General features: G+C 33.5%; 1 protein-coding gene across 1 annotated transcript in view; it reads left to right on the top strand.

Moving 5' to 3' along the window:
- The first annotated feature begins 2784 nt into the window (after positions 1-2784).
- Positions 2785-20934, top strand: part of LOC129756406 (uncharacterized) — a 36861-nt gene continuing 18711 nt past the window's right edge. Inside the window, exons 1-6 of the mRNA XM_055753269.1 lie at positions 2785-2871; positions 2937-3070; positions 3232-3478; positions 4025-4231; positions 14329-14424; positions 14493-15655. Coding sequence (XP_055609244.1) covers positions 2816-2871; positions 2937-3070; positions 3232-3478; positions 4025-4231; positions 14329-14424; positions 14493-15655 — 1903 coding nt within the window. The 5' untranslated portion in view covers positions 2785-2815. The remainder of the gene's footprint in view (positions 2872-2936; positions 3071-3231; positions 3479-4024; positions 4232-14328; positions 14425-14492; positions 15656-20934) is intronic.

The following is a 20934-nucleotide window of genomic DNA, read 5'->3' as shown; positions in this document are numbered from 1 at the left end:
ATTCGTTATTAAATTTGTAAAGACTGCAAAAGCGTTGGATGGTTCTTGACATCTGGGAAAGAATCAATCTAATTTTTAGAACGTATTTGCGAAAGCTTAAATATGTCAATTACGATGAAGTTAGAGAATGTTTTTTTTTTTGTTAATAACTATTGAAATAGTTTTGGTGCATTGGAATGCTTGTATCAATCAGTTTGATAACTATATATTTGCATAAAATTTCGAAGAAGATTAAGTTTAATGGTTTAGGACTTGATAGAATTAAAATTCCATTGGTTTGACTTTTTTTCTTTTCATTCTAGTTGGAATGATTTTTTTTAAATATAACAAATGTCCAGCAAACAAAGTAAAAACTCCATTTAAAACAACAAAGGGAGCTTATATGTTGATAATCAATTGTTTCAATAAAAGTGACTCCAGAGAGTACGTTGTCCCAATTTTGTAGCTTATTTTTAGACGAAATTCCATACCAGAAGCTCTAGGAATATTTTAAATGATATTAATTGATCATAAAAAAATGATTCCATTCAACAGTAATAAGATAAAAGTCATTCATACAATTTAAAATTGTGGCTCCAGAGAGTATTTATTGTTATTTAAAAATTTAATTTAAATAAAAAATTTATTTGTTTAAGTATGCAATAAGTTTCAATGAAAACTTTTTTCCTGAAGAGAAATTTAGTAAATGAAAAATATTTATTATCTCAAAAATGTGATTTGTGACACTTGAAACAAGAAAAAACTATTTTTGGTTTAAGAGTAGTTTTTCTCAAGAATGAAATACAAATATAGACCTACTTGTTTTTTCTTTCAATTCTTGTGCTTTTGTAATATTTAATGAATACTGAAAAAACTATTAAAAATGAAAGATTGAGGGTGGCTCCAGAGAGTGTTAGTTACCAATAACAGTGTGAAAAGTGAATATTTAGAAAAAAAAACATGTGAAATTGATATCTATTAGAAATTACTCTAAGGCTCGAACTCACGGACATTGGCTCAGGAAGCAACTGACTTGCCAACTGAGCTATATCAAAAGCCTAGTCTGTTGCTTTTAAATTTTAAAACTGTGCAGAGATTGTTAAAGAATGTACCACACAAGAATGCAGCATAGCTTTTTCAATCAGTAAACTTATCAAATAATAATACAGTGAAATTTCCATTTTCATTTGAATAACACAACTAACCAGGTTTGAGCCCGTTCTTTAGAGTTTGCATATTTTCCTCGATATCTCACACATACATTATAATCCAGGTAAAGAATTACCATGGATCAATTATTTTTGATCTCAGAAACATTTTGTGTAAATGTATTACCAAAAAATAACCACGCTTTTCAGAGATAATTTTTTTAAGTAAGTTTTTTTTTTCAAAACGACTTTTTGAATCCTGAAAACGACACAATTCATAATTTTTCAAATAAAAAAATCATATAGTTATATCAAAAGATGTTGATTATATTTTAATCTTGTCACTGTTCATTCTTGTGTACAAATCAAAACAAACTATTTAGGGAAGTTATTCAAATATTTCACAGAATTTAAGTGAAACCTTAATTTTTATGTTATTTTAAATTTACATTTTTCTGATTTGTGTATTTTTTGTGTTCAAAATTAAAGTTTATGTGTAAATTTTATTGGCATAATAGTTTGATTCATAGCTTATAGCGGTGTTTTTTCTTTGAATACAAAACAATGAAACTTAAGTTTGAAGTTGAGTGACTCAAACCTTCATTTTGTCATTGTAAAAAAAAAAATAACGTTTTCAACAAATTAATATTCCAATTTTTCAATTGTTTAATAACACTGAATGATCTTATAGTATTGTTTTAACTGTTTTAACATGTAGACATGTAATATTCCTGCCCAAAATTTTGTATTTTGTATCAAATCGCATTGATTTGAATTTGATTAAAAAAATATGTAGGGGAAAGATGGGTAACGTGGGCAGCTCTGAATATATCAGATTAGTGTTGCGATACAGAATTCAATCCAACCTAAAGTTCATAACTAAAATAAATTCATACGCTTGTGAGTTAAGTTTTGTCATGTTTTTTCACGTGGAAAAGGAGTTTTTGATGAAATATCTATGAATCACAAAAATCAATTTGCAAATCATAGCTTGTTGGGATTCCTGGACCACCTTAATTTTTATTTTTTTATACACATTCAGAACCGAAAACACGTTTTAACTATTGGTACATTTTTTTTATGCTAAATGAAGATGAAAAATTGTTATTCCATCCAATATAAGGAATTTTGCCGAACCGATCGCGAGCCAGGTTTTTGGAACCCTGAAATAAGTAGAAAACCCTGAAAAAAATAACTACTCTAGAATAAGGTTGCCAAAACTTTTATAGCACATATCCGGGCAAATATTTCATTTCAAAGTTGTCTGCCATCAAATCTTAGGTATGTATGTCAAGGCAAATTGAATAAATCCGGGCAAAATCCGGACTTCTTTCAATGATATCAAGGCAACCGAGCAGGAGCGGACTTTTTGATTTTTTTTATTTAATATCCGGGAGAAATCCGGACAATCTCGTAACCTTACATTAGAAGGTATTTTTAATTTTTTATTTACTCTACGGCAAATAAAGTTTCACACACGTTATGTGTGTCATGTCTTTGAAAACAGTCCTTAACTAAAATTGCTTCCAATATGGGGTACACTTTCACACCACATTGGGTTCCTTCTGCCCAGAAAAAAACTACAAGTATTTAACATTTTATTAGATATCAGTCCAAGTTATCGACTGAATATAATCAAAGTAACCAATTCATTAATGTCCAAACCGTAATAAAACCAACTTTAGAAAATGGGCAAAAAGGGAAAGAAAAACAAAGGTCCAAAATTAACTGCCGAACAGCAACAGTAAATAGATCTTTCTTTTTTTAACCTTAACTTTTCCCCTCATACCTTGCAATTGATCCTTCCAGAGAAATTCTTCAGACTCAAGCAGCGGAAAAATGGGGCGCACAACAAGCCCTCCAAGTGGAAAAAGATAATCTTGAATTGAAGCAGTACAACCAGAGGCGAGTAACGCTGGTGGAAACCCTGAAGCAATTCAGAAGTAGGTATAAATTTGCCGAACGGCTTTCGTTGTAATCAAAATGGATTGAGTGATAAATAATTGTTTTTTTTTTGGATGTTTTTCGTTGCACCGGAACACGCTGGAATGCAAATGTAATTGTTCCGCACCCCCTAAAAAAATACGAACGTTCTCAATTCCAGGAATAGAAAAAGCTGCCACCGAATGGCAAAAACAGCAGCAGAAGAAATCCAACTGGGCCCAGTATTTGAAGTGCGAAAAACTACCGAACCCGGCTAGTGCGGCTGAGTTACGCGGATTTCTGTACCGCTGGAGTTACGAGCTGGAAGAGAATGCGCGGAATTTCACCAGCTGGACGATGGATGTCAACGAAAGGTCGCCGCTGACCCAGGACGATTCCCTGCCGCTGGAGACGATGCGAGTTTGTAGGTCAGTAGCGGATTCTGGGGGTTGCCAGCTTCGGGGAAACTAAAAAATTCAGAGCAATTATTTCTAGAAGAAATTTGAAATCTAAAAATGTTTTAAAGCTCTGAAATTTCGAAAAAAACAGCTACTTTAGAAATTTTTGGATGATATCTCATATTTTTGGTCATTCGACTAATGTTTTGTTCTAAGAATTACATCGCTCTCTGGAGCCACCATCTTTGGTTTTGAAATGTATAGGGACATACTTGAATATTCCATGTTACAAGTCTCTTACAATTTATTCAAAAAAAAAATCAAAGAATTCAAACGGCAGCCTTTAAAACGAACATTGATTTTTTTAAAGATTTAATACTTTCAGGGCTTCTTCTAGTAGGATTTAGTAAATATGGTCCATTGAAGGAGAGGTTTTTTTTTAAATTTGGGTTTATTATGAGTTTTCAAAACATCTTTTTTGACTGATTTCTGATCCTGTTATATCATTGCTAAAAAGTACCGAAATGTTGGTAACCTTCCCTTCTTGAATGTTTCCCTTCCGTTTCATGCTTCCAGGGATCGAAACAAAAACTTCGTAGCCGGACGGTATTTGCCCGGCATCCGGAATGCGCTACAAATACTGACCCTGATTGATGACTCCTTTCGGCACGAACAGCCCCAGGCCGAGGTGGTCAAGGCCCGGGATGAAATCCGCAGCAAAATTGCGGACGTGATCCAAGAAATTACAACCCGCGTTGGCGGAAACATTTGGCGGGATATGACGTGAGTATTCGTCGTTTTGCCTCCACCGCTGATAAAAGTTGGTCCGTTCTGGGCGTAATGGGAACAGATTAATTCTGGATTCTAACCTTGGAACGGAACCGGCAGTTCGTCCCGCGCATCGAGTTATTTACGTGATACTTGCCCGAAATACTTGAACTGTCCATTTGCAACTCGGTGATGGCATAGTTGAGTTTTATTAGTTTGCTCACTCACAGACCACATCATGTTGGTTTTAGCATGTATCTTTTGGTTGCTTATTTACATTTTCCGTAAATAATTTGTGGGCCAGCTATCTTAACTTTTGATTTTTTTTTTCGTTTTCTTTGCTTTTTACTTTTTATTATTTTTAAGTTTATTAGCGTTTAAATATCTAATGATTTTTATCATTCTTGGCTTTCTTTTTTTTTGGCTTTAAAGCTTTCATAGCTTTGGTGGACTCTTTATTTGATTTCAAATTTATCATAACTTAGTTTTTTTTAGCTTCTTAGATTTCTGAGCTTTTTTTAGCTTTCATAGTTTTTAAATTACCGCAACCCGGGGTAATATTGATCACTTTTTTCAATATTTTTTATAATTTTTTCTGTTAAGGGGAATGTGGCATGTTTCATATTTTTAAAACCAGTACTGGACTCATATGAACGTAAAAATTGGTTGCAGAAATTTTTTGAATTACTTTAAATTTGATTTAAAAATCGATATTGTCGTTGTTTAGGAATTGATACTTTGGGGTTACATTGATCAGTCTCCATTTTAACGAGTTTTCTTGATCATAAAGGATAACAAACACCTATATTATTGTTTACAAATTCTAGATTATCAATTTTGCCTTGCTTTTTAACGTTTTCTTCAGAAAACATTTATAATCGAAAAAAAAACAATGATACTCCAGACATCTAGGGGCAAAAATTGTAATAATTTCTGAATAGTATAAGCTTCAAAATACAGATGAAATTTTACCTTCATACATTCCCCAAGGCCCTTCCACTGTTTCCATTTTCATTTTTTCTTCAAAGTTATTCATTTAATAGCATTCCTATCCTTTTGCCAATAAGGGTTTACTCTTGGAAAATGTCGTTGCTTTTTAAATATCAAAAAAATTATCATAAAATGACTATAAAAATAGCACTTTAACTGTACATACACAAAGAATTAAAGTTGTCTATTCACATTGAACCACCCGTTCGCTTCTAAATACTTTTTAAGTATCATCAGGAGAGCTGTTTGTTTGCGAGCCTCGGAAAAGATAGATATTTTATGATTTTGAATTTACATTTTTACTAACAGATACAAATACAAATTTTGTCTATTTGATACTCAGTTAACAGGCTTTCAATCGTAGAAAACAGTTTTCAAAAATTCAAACTATAGACTAAGTTATGGATGATAATGTGGAAAAAAATATTGATGGTCAAATATACACCGATGATCAAAGTTACCATGTTTTACGGTACCGTCAAACGGGGCATCATGAAACAGCGGGGTTAGATGCAACATTTATATAACACCACACTGAATCAATTTATAAACTTATTTATTGTAATAATGTTATCTTTTAATGATTACAAAATTATGATGATATAATTTCTCGCATCTTAAGCAAGTTTTTATTTTTAATATAAAATTTTAAAATCGAGCAATAACCGACCTTCTGAACGACCTCATTTCCAGATCGCACCATCAAAGCTACGTCCCGAGCAACAAGAAATTCAGCTACATAAACACGCTCTTTAAATCTCCTCATTACTGTTTCGGTTCTGAAAACTTCTTAAAGGAATCTTGAAAAAGTAGTACTTTCAGTTAGGCTGGGTCCATAACCTGAAGATGACTGACGAAGGTCTTAACAGTTTGGGTGCTTGTTTATTAATAGGTGAAAAAACTGTTTGTAACTAAGGTGACTTTAAACCAATGGCAACTTCAATAGATTTTATACACATTCAGGACTTAAAATACGTTTTTCCTATCTGCAAAGTTTTCTTATGCCAAATAAAGAGTTGTTAAAAATATGTACCTATCCATTTTTTTCCAATACGATAGATACGAAAAAAAACCTTTATAAGGAATTTTGCCGAAACGTTCACGAGCCAAGCATTACGAACTACTCGATCATACACAACTCTCTTTTTTATTTTCTCATCTGAAATTGCTTTAAAATAACTAAATTAATTATGAAATTTCAGTTTTGGGTCAACTCATAAACTTTGCACTTAATCATGTCAATTTGGGTTTGGTGGCCCATGTTTCCCCACAGTTATTCAAAATAAAAAAAAAATCTTTTTTTTTTAAACACTCAGAACTCTGGAATTCAATTATTTTAAAAATAAACAAAAATGCCTAATGATGATGCACCTTGAAAATGCATTTCTTTTTATCTTTTATAATAAAAATATTATGAAGTAAAGAAACAAAGTGGCCCATGATACCCCACTCTCCCCTACAAATTTTAACATTTTTCAATGCCATAAAAACTGTACCCAATGTGACAAATTGGCTTAATGATATCACCTACAAACTTTTTTTCTGGTTTAATCATTCTGTAACAACATTGTTGGTGTCAAAATATTTTTCGAGCAATCACCAAAAAAAATTGAATTTGTTACAGTAATTATCACTTTTTGAAAGAACATTCGCAGTACAGAATAGGTGGAATTAGATAATAATCTCCGATTTTCAAAAGGCACAAATTTCTCGCATGAAGTACAGAGATAAATTGCTTTTATTTTAAGCTTTTACATTATTTGTGAGGAATTAAAAAAAATATATGAAATTCATGAATATATTCATGTTTACTGAATTTAACTGATAATAAACCATATAATAAAAATTCTAGATTTTTTATTCCAGACAATATTCGGATATTATAGATATAAAAAAGGGCTAACTAAAATACTTTTTAATCACTTTTGAAATTTGTCTAAGCTCACATTAAACAAAACAACTGTAGTTACTTAAATAAGACCAATACGCAATACTGAGTTACTATTTTAATTTTCCAGACCAGTTTCAGTGTTTGATTCGATTTTCGAATATATATGAGCTTTTCTTACTGATTAAATCAAGGTTTTATGCTTTCGATTAAGAGGTACCGTAATCTGAGGAAACATTGATAACTATTTAAATTCTTTTTCGAATATTTTGCAAGAGGTTGCTTTTTTGTAACACTTAAAAAGTTTAGGTAAGGAGTATAAATCAAGACCATTGTTAGCAGAATATTCTATCTCAATATTTTCAAAATTATTGTTTTGATGCAAATTAGCACAGAGGGCTTAAAGCATAAATAATAGTTAAAATTTGTTCGGACTCAATTGAATTTTTCAACGATTTCTTTAAAAAACAAATATACTCAAAACATGTACAATGTTTCTGCATACATTTAGGGGTAAAAATCCCTCCTCCCACTGTTCCCATTTTCAATTTTTCTTCAAACTTATCCATTTGTTGTATACAGGTCTCCGTTTTTTTTAAATATCCAAATTTCATAGAATGACCATAAAAACAAAAAAAAGTTAAGCTTTCACATAAAACAAACCATTTGCTTCTAAATGCTACCATTTTATCAGGAGAGGTGTTTGTTCGTGAGTCTTTGAAAAACACAGTTATTTTTAAACTTTTAAATTTCATTTGAAATGATATCAAAAATTGCCAACTACCAACCAAACTTAGCCTTTTTGAAGCTCAATTTATAGGCTTTCAAACGTAGAAAACAGTTTTCGGACTTAGTTAATGATGATGATCTGCAAAAATTTCATGTTGATCAAAGTTATCCCAATGGTCAAATTTCCCCTAGTTTACGGTACTTTTATTTTAAAAAAATCCATTCCCAAACATCCGGAATTCAGCATATCATTTTCCAATGGACCATTTTCAATTCACGCATACACTCTTCCACTTCAAAGGCTCAAGCAGAATGTAATGAGGGAATATGACAATATTTATTTGTTTACAATAAATCACAGGGGAAGAATTTTCCTTTTAGAAAATCCATTATTATTCTGATGAAAAAAACTAAAATTAAAAAATTTAAAAAATTGAGGATAAGACATAACTACATAATTTAATTAAAATTTATTGCTAAGAAAGTTATCTTTGTCAAAACGTATTCGCATAGTTGGATTACGAATTTACCATGTTTTATTCGATGTTTTTAATCTTATCTTCTTTCAGGTTTTGCAGTAGAAATCAAATTCATTGAGATTTTTATTTCTCGTTTCATGGTTTCTCTGAAAACTCAAGATCTTGAGATCAATTTAACTCTCAACTTTACTCTCAAACTCTTACACTGTATCTCCATGGAAATTGAATTGAATTTTTTTCTATTATTCCTTTAATTTCGGATTCAAAGTGTTAATTCCTAATGTTAATACCTAATTGCCAAACAAGAAAAACTCATTCTGCTTTCGACGAAACACACACCAAGTGAAAAAGAGAATTTATGTTGGTGATTGAGACATTGAAAAAATAACGAATAGAATTTTGCATTGGACAGCTGTAATCAAAGTTTTCATTTTCGATTTGGTGGTTCAATAATTCTTCCGAAATGTTTGTGTTTTAACAATGATTGTTTGCAGATACGTGAAACTACCTTCTAAGCTAAGGTTGCCAGAATTTTTTCAGTCCGTATTCAGGCCGGACAAACCGGGCTATTTTTATCTGAAACCCTGGCAATATCCGGGCATTTGATTTAAAAATGTGATCAATCTCGATCGTATTGGTCACCTTGATTTGAGTTATTAGTAATATTATCAAAACCCCTCGTACCGTTTGCCATAAATTTGAATTCCAAATGTTGCCAGCTCGTTATTGTTTTTTTTGTATTTGTATTTTAAATAGAAATAAAAGGAACGATCTCTTTCGTTTTATCCGTCGACTACAACACAAGTTTCTGATTCACATCCGAAACCCATCCAAAATGGTCTGACACAACAAAATGGTAGACCAAAATCCTGGCAAAACCCGGGCAAATTTGGTCAAAACCTAGAAATTACTCATTAAATATCGAGAAAAAAAGAGAAAAAAAAATTCTAAACAGATTTTAAAATCGTATTTTAAGCTTTCAAAAAAATTTCGTGATTAGTTTTATGAATTTTTTTCAGAAAATTTTGTTTTGGACGCATAATTAAAAAAATTATAACACAATTTGTATTCTTTTAGTTTGATTTAAGAATGATAATGAGAATAAACCCGGGCAAAATCCGGGCATTTCTTATTCTAAGCTGTAATAATGGTTGTTTGAAGGTAAAATAATAAACTCATTCTCGGTTCCGTTGAATGTTAAAAAATATAACGTATTACATTCCCATATTCTATGGGATGGCATGAAAATAAATCGATTGATAGGGGCTCCCGAGAAACATCCGGACCTGATCAAAACTCTTATTTGAATTCTGCATTTCTAGATTTCATTCTGAATTCTTTCTTCAGTTATTTATTCGAAATTCAACTTGTGGATTTAAATTAAAGTTGCTAATACTGTGTATTGCACACTGTTTTCGATCTGGATCACCTTAATGAAACTTTCTCATGTTGCGATTCTTTATACGAGTCAAAAATACAAATTCCAAATCATAATCTCAAAAATTGATTACAATTATCAATTATTTTCCTTTATATTCCAAAATGATGAGTTTCATATATGGAAAACGCAACTAATTTGTTAGAAAAAAATCCACGATTCGAATCAGGATTTTGTGTTAATGATGAAAAACTGAAATTCGAGAATAATAATGGATAAAGAATTCAAAATCTGATCACAGACATAAAATTTTAGCAGCTCCTCAACCACAAAATCTGTAGTAATTCTAACCTAAGCTTTCCAGATATTTTTCGGCGAGTATCCGGGCCTTGTAAATTTATGAAATTTTTCGATATTATAAAGAGAAGTACATGAAATATTGTTTAGTTTTAAAGAAATACCTCAGAAAATTTTAAATCATATTTCGATCTTCAATTAATCGTTAATGTAATTTTTTTTCAATTTGTTGAAAAAAAATTGGAAGCGAAATACATAATTTGAATGACTCAATTTTAATTTTGTTTGCTTTCGCAAATTAAGTGAAACAATTCGGGCAAATTCTGGGCAATATGACAGGATTATTTTTATTTTATTGAAATTTAGAAATGGAACAAAATTCCTATCAATAAGTGAGAAAATGTTCGAAAAACTGAAGTGGAACTGTTGACCTGGGATAATATTTCGTAGTTCTTGCTTTAGTTCTGATTCATGATTTTTACTCTTGAATAATTTTGGTCGTCTATCAAAATTAGATTGAAAATTTGAAATTTTTAATTTTAAAAAGAACATTTTGCTTGGCATTTTTGGACCTTCATGGGGGGAAGGGGGTTCAACTCCCAAAGTCTTGCCCACCGTTCCCACGGCCATGACTTCAATTTTTTAGTTTTAATTGTAAATTCTAAACATTTGTTCAAATCTAGATTAGAATTTTGAATCTTTTGAATCTTTATCAAAACTGATTTTAAATTTGTGTTAAGATTTCCAACATATATTTTTGATCCATTTGCTTCTTTTGAATTTGCTTTTTTGCAAAATTACTCCAATTTTCATTTGTGAATTATATGTTTATCTAAAGCAGAATTCTGTCAATTTCTTTAATGGTTTTTCAAGCGAAAGTGAGGCTCATCTTCATTCTTTTATTCATACATCATGCAATGAAATAAAAATGTAAAGATTACATTTTTCGCTGGCTAAATTTCAAATTCTATATACAGTGAGCGAAATAAGAATAGTACCACTATGTGTTTTGCTTGTTAAAATATGAAGGATTGAAAATCACCAATGTTTTCTTTAACAATTTGTTTTCAATTTTTCAACGGACAAATCAAGCCTAAGTTTACTTTTCTTTGGACGTAGCAATTGGCGTTGAGAACCAAAAATATGAAAAAGTGGTGCAAAATAAGAATAGTACCACTTGTGTTTTCCAACAAAACAAGATTATTTCTTAAAATTCACTATGTAAAAGTGAATTTTAATGCTTCTACCAATTATTAGAATAGATAACTGCATTTCAAGAAGTTTTCCAGAATTCCAAAGGTTTTCAAAGGATTTATAAGGGGATTTTAAAAGATGCTCATCTAGCGTTTAAAAATTTGATATTTGAGCAATAATATTTTATCAAACTGCTTGATTTCTTCATTAACATTCATTAGTATGATGCAAAATGACGAAACATAGATTTTTTGATGAATTTAAATCCAAAAAACAGACTTCAAATTAAAAAATACTAATGTTTTAAATATTCAAACACTGTTTCTCAAGTTGTAAGTTATAGATGGAAATTAAACCGAATTCAAGTACATTTCCGAATATCCGGGATTAATACAGGTATGCTGGATGATTTTGGTCGAGAAATAAGTAGGTTCTTGGTATCGTGTGAACGCCTTGGAAGTTTTAAGATCACTATTTAAAAAAAATTAGAATTACTTCAGGGTCACTGAAAGTGAATTTCTGTACCGAATGATCAGAATAATGTTGTAATTTCCGATGGAGCTTGATGGGCCAGACGGCTAGCAGTTTTATTGGTATGATTTGCAATGCAATCGGAAATTGAGATGAGCAGGAATTTTGACGGTGGTATTTTCTTGTGCTGGTCATTCTTTTGCAAATCCGGAAAAGCTTATATGGGCCTTAATACACCTTAAAAAATCAATATTGAGGCTTAATTTGGATTTAACTGCATGATAGTGCCGGCATCTAGGACTTAAAACTGGAAAAAGTGTAGTTTACGGAAAAAAAATCAAAGTTTTTGATTTCCTTCCTGTTTTTTTCTGATTCATGCTTGATTATTCCGTCAAATAATGCAAAACAAATTATAGAACAAAATTTTGGTGATTTTCAACCATTCATAGTTTAAGGGGGGGGGGTAGGGTCTAACGGGTATAAAAAAACACCATTTTCACGATTTTTTTCTAGAGCTATTGTTCAAACAAATGTATTCAAATTTTTTGCATTATACAAAACATTGTTAAAAGAACATTTAGTAATTTTTTCGTAGAAAAATATTGAAAAATAAGCTGGTGACGGAGCATTTTCGAGGATGCCTTTTAGAAAACAGGATTTGCGGTGGACACTGTATCTCAGCACAGAATCCTCTGAATTCAAAAAATCAGAGCAAAATATTTTTAATAGATGTTTTTCTGGACCCCAACGTTTTTATTTAACTTAAAAATATGTTTATGAAATTTTTTTGGCCGTTTGAAGTAAAAACTACGATTTTTCACTTAAAAATCCGCCATTTTTCACCTCTAAAATCTCCCCAAAGTAAAAAAATAAAAAAAAAAAAAACGTTGGGGTCTGGTATTTCATATGTAGAAAATATGTTCCAAATTTGAAAAGAATCGGATAAGTAGTTTTCAAATGACGATGTCCACGGAATTAAATAAAGTGCTTTTGAGAAAAACGCGTTTGAAGTTTCTGCTCTTGCTTTCTTGCAGTATTAGATAGGAGGAGATAAAGGCCTATAACTTCTTCAGTTTTGCTTCAATTGACTTGAAAATTTGACCCAACATTCTTGAAATGTTTTACAATAAGAAAATAAAAAAATTAAAAAATCGATTTTTTGAAAGTGTTAGACCCTACCCCCCCCTTAACAAACAAAACACATAGTGGTACTATTCTCCTTTCGCTCACTGTGGATTCATTCATTCGTTTTTTTTTTCTTTTTGGGGCTTCCCTCAGAAAATCGTGTTATGCAGAAATGTAACTTGTATTCAAAATCAATTAGATAAGATTTAAAACAAACTGCTACAATCATATTATTGAAAGAAAAGTTCAAAAGCTAAGGACCTCCCCTTGGAAAATTCCCGGTAGACTGAGTCGATTTGAGGTCATTTTTGAATTTCTCAAACCCTAGGTTCTTAAAAGATTCGTTTTGCTGTAAAACTCATCCATGATTTTTTTTTCAGAATTTTTAAGTAATGTTTACCTACATGAGTAAATTTGAACATTTAGGTTTGTATGGGAAAAATGAATATTTTGTACTGAAAAATCAACAACATTTTTTGTTTCTTCTGTGGAAGCGAGCCGCCTAATAGTTTTTGTGCCAATTATTGAAATCTCTAAAGGAAATTTTCCGTTGAACAATTTTGTTCAAGACCGTAGCTTCGTATCTTATTAGGCGAACAAGTTATGAGCTGTTTAACAAGGGTGTCTATGTCTTTTGACATTGATAAACAATAAATTCAATTGACATCTTTGCAATCTTAGCGAGGTATTGCATGACAACTTTTCATGCAATACTTCGCGGAGCACAAGCAGTGCTGTCAATGGAATTTATTGTTTATCAATGCCGAAAGACATAGATACCCTTGTTAAACAGCTAATAAATTTTTCGCCCAATAAGATACGAAGTTAAGATCTTAAACAAAATTGTCCAACGGAAAATTTCCTTTAGAGATTTCATAAATTGGCACAAAAATTATTAGCCAACTCGCTCCCACTGAAGCAACAAAAATGTTGTTGATTTTTCAGTACAAAATAATAATTTTTCCCATACAAACCTAAATGTTCAAATTTACTCATGTAGGTAAACGTTACTTAAAAATTCTGATAAAAATCATCAAGTTCAAATTTACTCATGTGAACGAAACTTAAAAATTCCGCAAAAAATCATGAATAAGTTTTGCACCAAAACAAAACTTATAAGGCCCCAGGGTTTGAGAATTTCAAAAATGACCCCAAATTGACTCAGTCTATTGCAACGGGCTCCTCGAGAGCATTATCTGACTCTATAATAGGTTAAATATTGATTCTAAAATTTGGGCCATATTGTTTTTTGTTAGATTATCATTCTTAGCTCTTTGTAACATGATTTTATGCATTTCAGTTTAATCTTAATCTGAAGTGTCCTTGTGGTCTGTGTACCAATGTTTCATTTGATTACTCAGTTGATTAATTTCTTCTACTTCTCTGTCTCTTGGTTGTTGTTTCCATGGGCAAATAATCATGCCCTTTTTTTGGACGAACGACTCACACAAATTCCTTATTAATGGTATAGTTCTGGTGAGAGCTAGTTTTTGTTTCTGTTTCTCAAAGTCACAATTAATTATACTTTAACGAAGATGTAATTCTTCTCTTCTGTTTCCAGAGCCCTGGATGAAATAACGGCCGAGTTTTCCTTCTCATCGGACATCCTATGCTTTTATCTTTGGAGCTTTCGTGACGTTCCTTTGCCGCCATTATAGTATGAAAAGCTAACAATGCGCATTTCATTTATTTTCCAAACAAAGTCATTAATCTTCCTAATTCCAGCAACTACCTGGCGAAATCTTTCTCGATGAGCTCGCTGCAGACCGAATTGCACCGGCCCCTGTCTCTGGATCTGAAGGAAGCGATGCTTCAAGGATATTGGAGTGGATTCGACCACTATTCGGATTTGGATCCGACCTTCCAGTGCGGTCTCGCCGAGCAGGTTCCGGATCTGATTGCCTCCCAGGAGATGGAATGGGCCGACAGGAATCGGCTGCGGGAACAAGCGTTGAACAAGATGAAATCTGTGCGGCAGAAGTACGAGGCAGATTTGAAACAGAGGGAGTTGGAGCTGGCGGAAGCAGCTGGAAAGAGTACTCCGGGGGCCAAACCTGGACCGGCAGCCAAGCAAAAGGGCGCCAAAAAGAAAGGCAAAAAGGGAAAAGCAAAGAACGGTTTACCGGCTGTTCCACCGCCAATTGTGACAAGTGAAACGACGGTTGACATTGATGCTGAATATTTAACACTTGAATGGCAGCAGTACCAGGAAAAGATGGAACGGATTGGACCGAATTCATTAAACCTTCCGAAGGGTTACATAAATTTACGCTCCCATCGACTGACGGGCGGTCTTTTGACATTCCGGAGATTGTGCAAACTTCCCCAACCCTCGGAAATGCGAACTGATTTCCTGTATACAACCCTTCCATTGGGGCTCAAATTGACCGAAAAGGTTTTTGTTAGCGAATCGGATTCGGAACTTATCAAATTCGATATCCAACTTCGCAGCGAGTGCTTCTGGTGGAACGCCCCGGTTGTTTGCACCTGGGAGTACTGGGAGCAGAGCGAGGATTTCTTCCGATATCCAATCGAGATGCAACAAGCTCATCTCAACAAGGAGCGTATTGAAGAGGAGGAATCCAAAAAACTCTTCAGTGCACCGAAAATCATCAAAAACCCACACAAAATAACATTTGTTCGGGACATCAACTTGACCGATGTCCCCGTTTCGACGAAGCTACACTTTTTGATTAAGGATCTGATTCTGCCGCGGCTTCCGGATGGGTATAAGTTTTTTGCCGAGCTTCACGCCCTGTACCTGGCACTGAAGAAAGCTTTTGTCGGGGAGCAGAAAATTCTCATCGAGAAAAAGCTGAATGAAATGCTTTACAAAGAGTTCCACTTGTTGAAGGATTTGGACGCGGAAAGCTCCGACCAACCGCAAGGTGGGTAAATTGTGACAAGATATCGTCTTTTTTTAATTAGGTATTTATCGCTCATCAAAATCTTTATTCAGTTTAGAGTAGAGAATGATTTTTTTTTTAACAGACTTTAGTCGGTTAGTGAACTTATCTGATCAAGCAACATTTATGTAAGTCGAACAAGATACAAAGCAAAGATAACAGATGAAAATCTTGACACAGATAAGATTCAGAATCTCCATTTTAAATCATACAAATAATGGTGAAACCTGAGACCGAATCCCATTTCTGTGTTCAAAGTAAATTTAAAAATATAATAAACATTCAAAATCAGTAAATCAGTGCAACTCTTTCAATTCGATTCAACAGTGAATTTTGAACTTGTTAAAAAAAAGTTCAATCACTTTTTTTATGCTTTTTTTTAATGCACTTTTAATTGTAATACTGATTACGTTGAAAATTTTGCCTGAATTTAAGGAGATTTGAGCATTGAGGGCTATTGCACAATGGGGAAAAAAGTGAATAAACCGCGAAGAAATTCAATATCTTCCCTCCTACACGAAACAAATCCATTATAAAGTACTTTTCTATAGTGAAAATGTCCAGAGAATCGATTGGACGTAGTTTCAGACGCCGCACAAATATACGAACGGAGTTATAGTACCTTTTTAATCCATAATTACTCAATATTTTTTTAACAATCCCGAAAAAAAAAATTTAGACTTCAAAATGTTGAACAACAAAAGTCTTCTCTTATGCAATTTTTGCAATTTCAAGTCCGAACATGCTTTCTTCTGAAATAATTGAAAAGATGTAGTGGAATTGAGGGTATAAACAGCTATAACTACATTTTTCAATGCGTGCGGTGGCTCAAATAGCCTTCATTGGATTCCTCGGAAAAAAATCGCATGAAATAATTCTGATTTGGTTTAAAGTTTTCATGTCCAAATGTAAAGGAATTGAGGGTAAGACAGTCATAACTCCTGTTTCCAATACGTGCGGTGGCTCGCAAGTCGGTCCCATCGAGAAAATCATCACAAGTCGGCCCCAAAGTCAATAATTATAGTTTTAGACGACCATGTAGTGTGAAAATAACGTTGAAATATAACGTTGATATTGAAACAGTAGTTCGGTTTGAGACGCCGAGTAGAGCAGTCGACTTCTTACAATAGAGCGGCTATTTTCATCGCGTGTGTAGCTAAAGCTACTGTTTACGAAGAGTCTAGCCATTGTTCGGTTTAGAGCAGTGGCCATCTTAAATAAATCGGAAAAAGTTTGTAATCATATAAGATGGAGGAAGCACGAACTAACTCGCTCCGCATTTATTTCGGACCCGGTAAACAGGAACCATCGGAATTGGGAATTTTCCAATTTATGAAATTGAAGATGAGACTTTCTTCTGAGAATTTGCTGGCGATGTATAAGGAACCTAAGGAACATTGCGTGTACGTGAAATTTAAGACGGAAGACCAGATGAAGGAAGCTCTTTTGCGCTTGCCCTCATCTATGGAGTTCTCGTATGATAAGAATTTATCAACGACCGTGACGTTTTCGGCTGCTTCAAGTGTCTTCAAGTACGTCAGAATCTTCAATCTGTCTCCTGAGATTGAAGACGGGGAGATTTCCGAGGTTTTGTCGAAGTTTGGCATCATCCAGAGAATGGTTCGGGTACGATACGGAGCGGACACCAGCTTTCCTATATGGACATCGGTGAGAGGTGTGCACATGGAAATCCAGCACGAAATTCCCTCAGCTATACATGTGAGGAATTTCCAAGCCCGTGTGTATTATGATGGGCTTCTGCACAAGTGTTTCGTTTGTGGCAGTACAGACCATAAAAAAGTGAACTGCCCGAAACGTGTCAGAGTGAGTGATCGTCTTAACCAACATCAGAACGCTCCTGCAAGTTATAGCGAAGTCGCGGCTGGCTCAAGTCGTTGGCTTCCAAATTCCGGAGCCAAACAGAAGAAGGATGAGGGGGGTATGACGGTGTTGGGCACTACTCCTCTGAAAAAAACTGGAACCTTACCACAAGCTGGAAGAACTGACGAATCGGTTCGAGGAGAATCGAGTGAAATCGACGCTAGATCGACGGAAAAAAACAACGAAGAAGAGGTCGTGGCACGAGATGATCTTGTGTCCCACATGGATGAGTCGGGTTTAATCATCAAAAAACCTGACGAACACGAGCGATCCGAAGACGTGGAATTTTGCGATGAAGATATCACGACGGCGAATGATGCTGATGACGAAGAGGTTTTCACGACGGTAGCAGCAAAAAGAACGAAGCGTGGTCGAGTGATGAGGGAGATCGAAGGAGGAATCAAGTCCGAATCATCATCCGAATCGGTTTCCAAAGCGTGTGAAAGCGGTGGCAGCGTCCCGACGGCAAGTATTTCCATTGCCCAGAGTATGTTGACGAGAGGTAGGTCGAAGCAACGAAAAGTGTCTGCGAGTAATAAATCTTCGGGGGGGGGGGGACTTGGATTTAGTTTTTCTTCAGGAGCTTAGTTACGAAAATTTTTCATTCATTCCATCGCATATCGCTGTTGTAAATGTCAATTCGCAGGGGATGGGTACGGGAATCTTGTTGAGGAAATCCTTCGAATACTCAAACCTCATATTGGATCCAAATGGCAGGATTGTTTCAATTATTGTGAATGGTATCAACTATATTAACATATATGCATTTTCCGGAAATAACAAAAAGAAAGAAAGAGAAGATATTTTTCTGACCAACTTAGCTGTACATTTTGCTAAATCTGGGGTGGTTCAAAATGTTATTGGTGGGGACTTCAATTGTGTTCTCAATCCAACAGACACAACGAGTGGCCAAAAAAATTTTTCAAATGGTTTAAAGCGGCTTGTTGAAAGTTTCGATTTGATTGATGTTCTTCTTGCTTTGAAAAAAAAATCACTTTACATTCACAAGACTAAACTCTAGTTCAAGACTTGATCGATTTTACGTACAGTCAGAATTTTTTAAGGTAGTCATTGATGCTGAAACAATATCAGTTCCGTTTTCAGATCATTGCCAGTGGTGATAAAAACAAGACATGATGCTAATTTACTGTCATTAAATGGTAGAGGTTATTGGAAACTAAATAGGCAAATTTTGGAAAACAATCAAGTAAACGAAAGTTTTGAACGAGATTACTTCAGCTGGAAGACTAGATCTTTACATTGCAGAGATCGTAGTGAGTGGTGGAACAGCGTAGTTAAACCAAAAACGAAATATTTGTACAAAACAGAAAATTGAAAACAAAATCAGGCATCTATACAGGAGAAGAGTTATTTTTATGGGATATTGAACAACTGGCAACTGAGAAAACACCACGGTGAAGATGTTAAAAAAGATATGGATTTAGTTAAAGTTCGACTAATGGAATTAGAATCCAAAAGGTTAGAATATTTCTGCAACAAGCTAGATGACTTTAGTCTAATCCAAAAAGAAACCATCACTATTTTTCAAGTTTCATCTTCAATACAAAGATATGTTAAAACAGGAAATTTAAAATTAAAAGAAAACGGTGTAATAATTAACGAAACTTCAAATTTAAAAAGGAAAATCTATGAGCACTTCGCAACTCAGTTTGAAGAACAAACATTAAATAATAGGAATTCAGAACAAAATCCTTTGAATGAAATCACCAAACAATTAACAGAAGAGCAGAAAAGGGAATTAATCAGAAACATAACTGCTGAAGAAATTCAAGATACCTTAAAACAATGTTCCAAGAAAAAAATTCCAGGTCCAGATTGACTTTCTTAAGAATTCTACATGAAACATTTCGATATTCTTAAAGAAGAGTTAGTCAAAATCTACAATGATTATTTGTCCGGTAATGTTGAGCCACCCTCTGTCTTTAATTCAGGAATAATTACTTTGATTCCCAAAAAAGGATCAAAATATGAGTTAGACAATGTTCGTCCAATAAGTCTACTGAACTGTGACTATAAGTTATTTACAAAAATTTTGGCAAATCGCGAATACTTTTCAATGGATTTTTTACTGATGAGATAATGATAAAAGAGTCTGTAAGACAAGGATGTCCTCTAAGCATGATACTGTTTACTTTATATATAGAACCACTGTTGAGGCGGATATCTAACAAAATTCCTGGAGTACTTATTTATAACAAATTCATAAATATCATCGCGTATGCCGATGATATTAATATATTCATTAGGAACGATGCAGAATTTAGCCAACTTATGCAAAGTCTCAATTGTTTTGAATCATTTGACTTATTAAAGAGGTAGATTCTGTTAAGATTCTTGGCGTAGAATTCAACAGCAAAATAACCAATATAACAACAGTTAATTATGATCGAGTAATAAGAAGCATTAACTATTTCTTGCATACACACGGAACACGAAATCTCAATATTTTCCAAAAGAGCTGGATATTGAATGCATTCGTTCTATCTGAGTTGTGGTACCTATCCCAAGTCTTTCCAGCATCGAACAAGCATACTGCTGAGATTAAAGCAGTGGTTTGTAAATTTCTATGGTCTGGATATATTTTCAAAGTAAAACGAGAACAGTTATATCTAAAATGTACTGATGGCGGATTGAATTTGGTAGATCCTGATTCAAAAATGAAATCCTTATTAGCTAAAACAATTTTAATAGACAACAAAAGTGAAGAAATGTACATTCTGAATTATTCTAAACCACAAAATTTGACGTACTACTTCAGAGATTGGTTAGCAGCTGCAAGTGGTTTGAAAACGAAATCTGAGTTAAATAGTTGTGCTTTGATATATACAGTCCCCCCACAATCATTAGTCACTTAACGTATCCTTTCACCACAAAATGCTTGTTTATTCGGGTGATAGTTGACCAAATACCAAGCTTTGCATGAATTTCAGTCATAAAATGCTTCCTCTTTGAGTTCGAATGTGTTTTTATTTTCAGTTTTGTTAAAAAATAACATAATTTACCGAAACCAAAAGCGTTTTTCCAAACCACAATTATGGGTCAAAATTGTAGCACGTAACAATTATTAGTCAAATTGCTCACAATTATTAGTCACATAGAAGTCCATGACAACACCCGAATATCAACATGGAAATCATCGCGATTCTGGCAAACATTCAGGGGCATTCTTTGATAGTATGAATTCAAGGGGCATTTGGGTAGAGCTATAGCAACCAAGAAATGTTTGGCTTTGCTAGCAAAAAAGTGACCCATGATTGTGTGAAATTTGGTAGAAGTTGTAACAATTATGGGTCAATTTTATTTTGTAAATAATTTTGAAATTTCGCGTTTTATTCGCTCAGTTTCATTTGGAAAACGTA

This window comes from Uranotaenia lowii, chromosome 3 (genome assembly GCF_029784155.1).
Source record: "Uranotaenia lowii strain MFRU-FL chromosome 3, ASM2978415v1, whole genome shotgun sequence".
NCBI lineage: Eukaryota > Metazoa > Arthropoda > Insecta > Diptera > Culicidae > Uranotaenia > Uranotaenia lowii.
Note: the sequence above shows the minus strand (reverse complement) of the source record. Positions and strands in the feature narration are given on the sequence as shown.